The sequence below is a fragment of the Arachis ipaensis genome, chromosome B02, assembly GCF_000816755.2.
Source record: "Arachis ipaensis cultivar K30076 chromosome B02, Araip1.1, whole genome shotgun sequence".
NCBI lineage: Eukaryota > Viridiplantae > Streptophyta > Magnoliopsida > Fabales > Fabaceae > Arachis > Arachis ipaensis.
Genome location: NC_029786.2, coordinates 14,924,792 through 14,935,033, shown reverse-complemented (window position 1 = coordinate 14,935,033; position 10,242 = coordinate 14,924,792). Strand labels below are relative to the sequence as shown.

At 34.2% G+C, this 10,242-nt stretch overlaps 1 protein-coding gene and 1 long non-coding RNA gene across 2 annotated transcripts in view; one reads left to right on the top strand and one right to left on the bottom strand.

Annotated features, from left to right (window-relative positions):
• Positions 1-10,242, top strand: part of LOC110268734 — a 17,928-nt gene that overhangs the window by 3,303 nt on the left and 4,383 nt on the right. The window lies entirely within an intron of this gene.
• Positions 743-4,926, bottom strand: LOC110268731 (suppressor protein of bem1/bed5 double mutants-like). Its single transcript, XM_021115554.1, has 3 exons — positions 4,783-4,926; positions 4,551-4,673; positions 743-1,114 (listed from the first exon to the last, which is right to left on the bottom strand). The coding sequence occupies exons 1-3, from the start codon at positions 4,912-4,914 to the stop codon at positions 1,058-1,060; spliced, it is 312 nt and encodes a 103-aa protein (XP_020971213.1). The 5' UTR covers positions 4,915-4,926; the 3' UTR covers positions 743-1,057.

Below are 10,242 nucleotides of genomic sequence, written 5' to 3'. Positions count from 1 at the left end.
ACAGTATGGATGCATAAAAGTTAAAACTCTTATTATTAATATTACTTCTGCATTGAACCATGCATATATAAGAAGTTAAGAACATAACGTGTGGACTTGGTAAGTAGTAGTGTAGTACTACTAATTAATAAGTAATAACTAACTATAAATTAAATAGTAGTGACTAATTAACAGCTTAAATTTTCAAAGTATAAAATTGTTGTTTAAATTTTATTTGCATAGTATAAATACCCACAAATATCTAATAACTAATTTTTAATACACAAATAATATTTTTATATAACTTTTACTACAAATATCTTATTTATTTTTATTGATGCAATGTTATTTGAGCACCTATCACATCATACTATAATCACCAATCTGCCCCGACGTATATATGAAAGTATATATCTAGAATTTTGTAAAATAATTTTATCATAGCACTATAAAAAAATTTAATTATTCGTCTGTTTCAGGTTTAATTATTTTACTATAATAAATTTGATATTATTCTAATTACCGATTGTTTAGTTAGAAAAACATGTCAATTAATATGTATAAATATAGACAAATATGTATACTGACTAACTATGCTAACTGAATTTTAATATATAAGACACATTTTTGTACTTAGTATTAAAACTTGAATTAATTAATTACTTTAATTTGATATATATATACATTTTTTAATTTGAAACAAGAACAAAAATACAGCTAAAATGAGGATTGTATAATGATTGTATATATTCTCGTTTTCATATTTTAAAATGGAAAAATACTTTTTTTTTTCATTATTTTCATTTCCCAAGAAGAAGATTACAGCAAAGGTCCATTATGATAATAAGCTTATTAACGTTACACCAATTAACACCAAAACTAACAAATACATAATACAAACATAATAAACAAGATTAATAATTAATAGAAAAACATGGAACAACAACATAAAATCCTAGGTTATTATGGCTAACCATGATGAGCATTAGTACCGCCCCCGTTTGATGGGTTTGGAGAACTTTTTGGAAGCATTTGCATGAACTCATCTTGTAGTAATGGCCTCCATGCTTCTCCATATTTAGGAGAACCAATCAAAATCACCAACACCATCACCATAGCTATCAACACGAACCTCCTATAATTGTGAGAGAATGACGACATGATGAGTTCCTCGTATATATGTATCTTATGTTGATCTTAATGGTATATAAAATCAGAGTCTGTGAGAGATCTTAATCTAAATGACTAATGTTTATTTGATGAAGATTACAGACACACATTGACACATATATAAGGTTGTTGCGTGTGCTGCCAATGCAATATCATAAGGGTAGGTATTGCTTTAGACTTTAGAATGAGAAAAATCGTTTTTGAGCTGACTTTGAATTGAACAATGTTAATTCTTTGAATTCAATACACTTCAAAAGGTTTAACGAGAAGAAAGCACGTTAATGATTGTATTTTTATCTAATACCTTTATTTAAGAATTTTACTTGAGTTTGCTTAAATTACTAATAAAAGATATGTTTGGCTTGACATTTTAAACTTGAACTTTGAAGGGTTGAATTGAATACTACAAAATGGAAAATGGAGATTAAACATTGAAGAGATCAAAAGAAAGTAACTTGAACGCCAAACACACCCTCCTGCGGGTTTGTGTGTGTGGCTTGTGAATATATTTACTAGAGTAATTAGTAAATTACCCATGCATTATATCGGTTTATATTTCAGAAGTACTAAAATTAATAAGATATATAAATGTTAAAGTTAATTAATTTGTACGTTGATAGATATTAGCTGATGCTAAATTAGTGTAAATAGAATTAGTTAGCTTGTGATTAATTTGTTAGTTAGTTGATTGTAATTAAGCACGTCAATTAGTTTGTTAGTGATTAGTTTAGTTTGCGACAGCTGTAATTCCACTGCTATAAGTAGTTAGAGTTAAGCTATTATTGCGTGATATTGGAACTCATTTTACCAATATACTTCAGATTCAACCAAAATCTTCTTTCTCTTCTCTACACATACTTTGCTTGTACTCCCTCTCCTTTCTTGAATTCTTTTTCTGTCTACTCTTTCTCTTACTTGAGCCTGGTACCTTTCATGGTATTAGAGCTTTCTTTCATTCAGTTCAATGGCAAGTGAAAGTCAAAGATCTGAAAACTCAATGAATCAATTGAACACAGCTCTAAATTTCACCTCTTTCCCAATTTCAATGAAACTCGACGATGACAACTTCTTGCAGTGGAAAAACTAGGCTGAATCAACGATCGAAGGCCAAAATTTGCTTCACCATATTACCGGAGAAGGAATCCCGTTGAGGCTTGATGAATCAGGAAATGTAACACTAGAGTTTGCTGCATGGAAGAGACAAGATGCGCTTCTCAAATCGTGGCTTCTTGCTTCAATGACAAAGCCGTTCACCACTCAAATGGTAGGATGCATCTATTCGTATGAAGTTTGGAAAAGGTTAGAAGATCACTTTTCTTCACAAATCAAAGCAAAAATAATGCAATTGAAACACAGGTTGAGCAGTATTAAGATAGGAAACTCAGTAAATGAGTATGTGTTAGCATTAAAAGGAACAATTGATGCTTTAGCTTCAGTAGGAGAACCAATGCGTGAGAGTGATCATGTAAATGCTATTCTGAATGGACTAACCGAAGAGTATAGCTCAGTAATCACCTCAGTAGTGGCAAGACCAGTGAGCATCTCGGTTGGAGAATTAAAGGCTTTGCTATTAACTCATGAAAGTATGTTAGAGAGGTTTCGAAAACCAGAGTCGTTTATACAAGCAAATGTGGCACAAAGCTCACCAGATTACTCTTAGAAATTTAACTAAAGAGGTGGCTTTAGAGGAGATTACAGAAGTAGAAGTGGTGGCAGACAGATGAGAAGTGGTAGAAACTTCTATAATAATGGTCAATCTGGTGACAATAATTCTAGATTTGGAACTCAGGCTTACAATAATCCAAGTTTTGGTGGTGCTGAAGGGGCAAGAATATTCAACAATGAAAGGCAGCAGCAGTATAATGGTTCAAGAATGTTTAATGGTAATAGGCCTATTTGCCAAGTGTGTGACAAGCCTAGACACACTGCCAAGACATGCTGGTATAGGTATGATCCAGCAGAAGGCTCTAGAACTCAATATGAAGGCACAAACTCACAAACTCTGCAAGCATCACAAGCCAACTTGAGCAATGTATTGGCCACACCTGCAACATTACAAGATCAAGGCTGGTTTCCAGACTCAGGTGCTATACACCATATGACCTCACACCAGCAAAATCTAATTGAAGGTGAGAAGTATGAAGGTGCAGACCAAGTGATCATAGGCAACGGATCAGGTTTGCATATCAACCTTGTTGAAAAGTCTTTCTTTAAAATTGATTTGAGCAATAAAAAATTCTTGTTAAGCAAATTACTATATGTGCCTGATATCACTAAGAACTTATTTAGTGTATATAAATTCTGCTGTGACAATGATGTCTATTTTGAATTTCATTCTAATGGCTGCTGTGTGAAATCTCAAGAAACTAAAGAGATTGTTATACAGAAAAAAGTTGACAAGGGAATGTACAAGTTCCTCAATTTCACTCCATCTTTCACTTCATCAAATAACACAGCTGCCTTTTCCTTAAATGTGTCCACTACTGATCAATTTCTCTTGTGGCACAATAGATTAGGTCATCCAGCAAATAATGTTGTTTCCTCTGTGCTGAAATCTTGGTAATATTGTTGTTTCATTAAATAAAAAATCTTGTGCTTCCACTACAAGGTTTTTGTTTATTTATGGCAGTTTTTTTCCTTATTTGTGGAGGTTTATAACCCCACCAAATGGTTTGTGGGGGTTTCTAAAATCCCCAAAATTTGAGGTGCCACGAGGTCTTTTGTGGGAGTTTTTAAAAACCTCCATAATCTATTCAGTGGGGGTTTTGTATGTGTTTAGTGGGGGATTTTATATTAAACTTTTGTGGTAGTTTTAAATCACTTTTGTGGCAATTTAAAACTCCCACAAATTATTTTTTAATTTAACAAAAATTAACTATTTTGTGAGATTTTCAAACCTCCACAAATCCTGTAATTTTTTTTATTTTTAATTTCAAATTATTCATTAATCTCGTCTCATTTACATATTCTCAAATTAAAAATAATTAGAAAGAGACAAATAGTTAAAATAAAATAAAAGCTTTTATTTATTTTGAGAACAACTACTAACTTCTTATCCATAAAATATAGCAATGACATGGCCAATAATGTCTTACTCCAATATCAAAATACTAAAACAATAACCATCATATGCAACATATGATTCGAAATTCAAACAACATAAAATGCAATACAAGACAAAATGAAAAATAACTGAAGCAAATTCATGTGAGCAGACATTAATGAACTAATAACATTAATGAATGAAAATAACACTTAGAGCAATCTTGTTGGCCAGTAAAAAGACTAATTTGACATATTTTTCTCCTTCACCAAACCACTATAACAAACAAAAATGATATCACCGTGTTGCTTAAGCACATAAAGAACATAGAAATTTCAATTTGTAAAACTTTTAGTACCTTCGAAGTAATACCGGACATTGAAATGTTGATAAAATTTGCTCCAGCTTCGATTGATACAGCTTTTGCAAGCATAAATTTTCCTGTTCCAAGGGAGCCAAAAAGCAATATTCCTTTGCAAGGCTAAATATACAAATAACAAAGTAATTATATCAGATGCTGAAGACATTACATAATCTACATAAAAAAGTATTTGACAAATCACTAGATGCAACTAAAGAGAATCTTCTACCTTAGCCAGCTGCCCTTTGCAAAATAATTTCGGCCTCTGAAGAAGAAGCATGACCAATTCTTTCAAGGCATCATTCACATTTTCCAAAGCTCCAATATCATCGAATGCGCTTTGTTTGGTAAGCCAGAGCATTTAGTGTACAGTGACAATCAACATACTAGTCACTGAACAAATTCAATAAAAAAAAGGAGAATAGCAAAACAAAACAAAATAAATAAATAAAGGCATATTAAATAAAGGACAGAAGATGTTTGAAGGCTCACCATGCGGATGCTGACAACATTAGACTGAGCTTTCATAATCTCGACATCACGCTCTAGTTGCTGCTTCCAATCAGAAAACAAGGTCTCATCCTATACAAGTTTCAAATTAGAACTGATCCATGAGCTGTTGATGGCAACCAAACAAATTGTACAATAATATTAATCTATGGTGATACCTGAGGCAACTGTATAGTCATTCTATTTGGAAAAAGGCGACCAAATTGCTTCATTACTTTGGGTATTTCTTTGCTCCTATCATGCAGTCTACCAAAATTATCCTGCACAAAATTAAATACCAAATTACAGTAGTTCAATAATCAATAATTTCTGAAGGAGCCATGACAAAAAGCTAATATATATATATATATATATATATATATATAAAGAGACACAAAAAAAATATTCAAGGGCATAGCCCAGACAAGACTGGCAACTTCCAAGAAAGAATTACATCATTATTTAAAGAATTATAGTAAATATAATATTTTTCTAGTAGGTATTATTCTCGATAGAACTGTCAAGTGTAGCTTTTCAATTGAGGGATGGAAGTAGTGTAAGGTTACCTGCCACGAATCATACGCTGCATTTAGTAGAAACAATGGAGTCTCAATATGTTAGACCATATTATGAGGAAAGAAGCACTGAAGAAAGAAACACACTTCACATGTTTAAAATTTTTTACTTTGCAAGAAATTTCAAGTTATGAATGTAGCATGAAATCTAGAGTTAGAATATTACCGAAGTTGGATCCGATTGGTCGAGACAACTTTTCGGCAGGTTCTTTTGTACATCCTATAATCTCAATTTGAATCAAATCGTCACTCTGAGAGGTCAACAAAAATTCAGAGGCTCCACGATCACCTTGTCCTCCATTCATAACTCCACCAGCAATGCTTTGACGGAGGAAACGACGGCGGCAAGGAGATGAATGGCGACGGCAAGGAGATCGAGATTTTAGGGTTTCACAGAGGTCCTTCTCCTTCTATCTCTTTCTCGCTCGAAGCCCCTCTTCTGAATGCTCTTTTTTTTTTCAATTTTTGTTATGGGCTAATATTTATTTGGGCTAAAAATTTTTTTAGTATTGTTTAAACTGTGGGAGTTATTTTTAATGAATTAAGGAGGTTTTACAAATTGTCATCATTAAAATATATTATGGAGGTTTATAATAACCCCATTAAAAAATTCCACAAATAAGCAAGAATTTTGTAGTGTTCTTGCTGTATTGGAAAGTCTCATGTACTCTCTTATCCTCCCTCAAATACCTTATATACTGCTCCCCTGCAACTCATATACATAGACATCTGGGGCCCTGCCCTAATACCTGACTTAAATGGAAACTATTACTTTGTCATTTTCATTGATGCCTATAGTAAATACATTTGGCTCTACCTCATTAAAACTCGATCTCAAATCAAATAAGTTTTTAATTGTTTCCAACAAATGGTTGAGTTGCACTTGAACACAAAAACTAAAATGTTTCAATCTGACAATGCTGCTGAATTTTTGAGCTTGGCTAAGGATTTACAGGTACAAGGTGTACTGCACAGATTTTCTTGTCCTCGTGAACATCATCAAAACGGCAGTGCTGAGAGAAAGCATAGGCATATAGTTGAAAAGGGCTTAGCTATGCTAGCAGGTGCAGGCATGCAAATTAAGTACTGGGGAGAGGCCTTCATGATGACAGTTCACTTAATAAATAGGTTACCAACATCAGTGTTGCGAGACCAGTCACCATTTGAAAAGTTGTTTGAGAAGAAACTTGATTACACAAGCCTTCGGGTCTTTGGCTGTTTGTGTTTTCTACACTTGCAACCATACAATAGGCACAAGCTGGAGTTCAGATCAGCACCATGTACTTTTCTGGGTTATAATATAGTGCACAAAGGCTACAAGTGCCTCACTACAGAAGGGAAGATAGTGATGTCAAGCAATGTGATCTTTGATAAACAGAATTTCCCTTTCAAGAATTCGAAAACTCCCTCAACAACCAAGCTTGATTTGTCTTCTGACTTTCACTCAACTCCAACCATTCCATTACTAAATAGGAACATGTCTCAACCCTCACCTAACATTACAGAATCAAGGTCTCCACATCCTGCACCAAACATCACAGCCACACCCCTTCTCCTGTCCTCACCTGTACCTACTGTACCAAGTATTCCAGAGTCCAGATCTCCTTCTTTGTCTATCACAGCCACCTCTCCTACCTTACCTTCACCGGTACCTACAGCACCATCAGCCACACCCATTCGAATACCTATCTCAGACTTGGAAATTGTTCTTCCTTTTGATGATGATCACTCAGTCTCGACAGCATCAAATCAAAATGTTCACCCCATGATCACAAGGAGCAAGAGTGGAGTCTTAAAGCCTAGATCCTTTCTAGCTAGCATTGAACCAAGGACTGTCAATGATTCCTTGCCAAACCTGAGTGGAAAGCTGCGATGGATGCTGAATACGTTGCACTTATGCAAAATCAAACCTGGAAATTGGTTCCTCTCCCTCAGGAGAGAGAGGCTGTGGGTAGTCGTTGGATTTTTCGAGTTAAATACAACCCTGATGGAAGTCTCCAAAAATACAAGGCTCGCCTAGTAGCTCAGGGTTTCTCTCAAAGGCCTGGGTATGATTTCACAGAGACATACAGCCCAGTGGTAAAACCAACCTCAATTCGCATTGTCCTCACTCCTCACCTTAGCATTGTCAAGGAATTGGAGAATCAGGTAGCTTGATGTGAATAACGCATTTCTACATGGTGATTTGGTCGAAGATGTATATATGAAACACAACCAAAGGGCTATGAAATTGGAGATGGAACTCTAGTGTGCAAACTCACCAAGGCCCTTTATGATCTAAAACAGGCTCCAAGGGCCTGGTACTATAAGCTGTCAACACCTCTCCAGCACCTTGGTTTTCATTCAACAAAGTCTAACATTGCTGTCTTCACGAGGTTCAAAAATGGCTCATCACTATTTGTCCTGGTATATGTAGATGATATAATCATCACTGAAGACTCAGATGAAGCAATTTCTCAAGTCATTAAGCAGCTGAATGACAAATTTGTGTTGAAAGACATGGGTGAGCTTCACTATTTCCTTGGGATTCAAGCCACCAAGACTGCTAATGGAGGTCTATTACTCTCACAAGAGAAATATGCCAGAGATCTGCTCAGGAAAGCTGAAATGGAACATTGTAAGCCCTGTCATACACCCTTACCTTCCTCAGTTCGATTTCTGCTTTTGGAAGCTCCCCATTCAAGATTTCTAAGCTCTACAGATCAGTTGTGGGAAGTCTACAATACCTCACAGTCACTCGTCCATAACTAGCATACTTAGTAAACAAAATTTCACAGTTTATGCAAAATCCCTTGGAAGAGCATTGGAAATTAGTAAAAAGAATTTTGAGGTATATGTGCAAGGAACACTTAGCTTTGGTTTACACTTACATAAAACAAATGTGCAAACCATCAAAGCTTATAGTGATTCTGACTGGGCAGGGGACCCAGATGATAGGAAGTCCACTGGAGGTTTTTGTGTCTTTCTTGGGAGCAATCTGGTTTCGTGGAGTTCAAAGAAGCAGGGTGTTGTTGCCAGATCCAATACTGAAGTAGAGTACAGGGCGATGGCTGACTTAGTTGCCAAACTAATTTGGATTAAGAACCTTATGGTTGAACTAAGAACAAAACTCTCACAACAGCTCCATCAGTCTACTGTGATAACTTGAGTGCTGTGTTGCTTGCTGCTAATCCAATCTTGCATTCTAAGTCAAAACATTTTGAAATGGATCTCCATTTTGTAAGAGACTATGTTACAAAAAGAGTTATTCAAGTAAGTTATGTTAGGACTGTGCAACTAACTGACGTGTTGACAAAACCACTGCCCAGTGGTGCTTTCTTGAGTTCAGAACAGAACTAATAGTTGAAAGTTTGGAGACATCCACTGATGAAAGCAGGCTCGGTAGAGAGGGTCATAAAGAGAGTCATGATAGATACAATAGCTTTAATGTTGAAGAACAGCCAAACAGCAGATGCTAAATTAGTGTAAACAGAATTAGTTAGCTTGTGATCAATTTGTTAGTTAGTTAGTTGTAACTAAGCAAATGGCAATTAGTTTGTTAGTGATTAGTTTAGCTCATGACAGCTGTAACTCCACTGCTATAAGTAGTTAGAGCTAAGCTATTATTGCATGATATTGGAACTCACTTTACCAATATACTTCAGATTCAACCAAAATCTTCTTTCTCTTCTCTACACGTACTTTGCTTGTACTCTCTCTTCTTTCTTGAATTCTTTTCCTGTCTACTCTCTCTCTTACTTGAGTCTGGTACTTTTCATATGTGTTGTCTATTCATCATGTTTATCATATTTGAAAATAATTTATATAATAATGAGTATCAGAAAAAGAAAAAGTATAAGAAAAACAATATTTTTTTTAAATAATATAAACAATAGATTAAAAAATGTTCACATTATTTTTATTGGAAAAGTCTAGAGGGCCAGCAATTTTATCAAATTCTGGCCAGCATGTAACCATCAAAGAAGAGTGAGTCATTGGATGAAATCTCACATTAATCTCATACCATTAAAAGTCTCATTGATGGCTATTTGATGGCTATAAATCACAAATATTGCTGCCCCTAACATTCCTCATTTTTAATTTCTCTTGTCTACCTAATAAAATGGTTAGAAAAATAAACTCTCTTCATATATATTTCTCTTGATTGTTAATGCTTAATTTTGCTCTGAATTGACAAAAGAACGTGTGGACTAACATGCCTTGTGCTTGACAACGGTCTCATTCATAAATTTTGTCTTTGTCTACCAACTAACCAAAGTGAACTTGCAATGTTAATATATTAATTAGTTTAATTTAATTTGGGCCTACTTCAAAATTAAATTAAGTTTTTTAAATTCATTTCTCAAATCAAAGGATGGTATATATGTACGTGGATTTTATTCTTGAAATAAACAATTTATGCACTCTTATTGAAAAATTCTACATATCATCGCTTGATCTAGGAAATAGATCGATAAAATGTATCTAATTTAAAATGTTTGATATAAGTTTTTCTCTTTAACTTTTTATTGCGTCTAATTCCAATTAAAGATATTTATTTTTTATCATGTAATTATACTTAATATTAAACTAAGAAATTAAACTGTGGTGCAAATGAAATAAAGAGTACAATAAATAAAGACTAT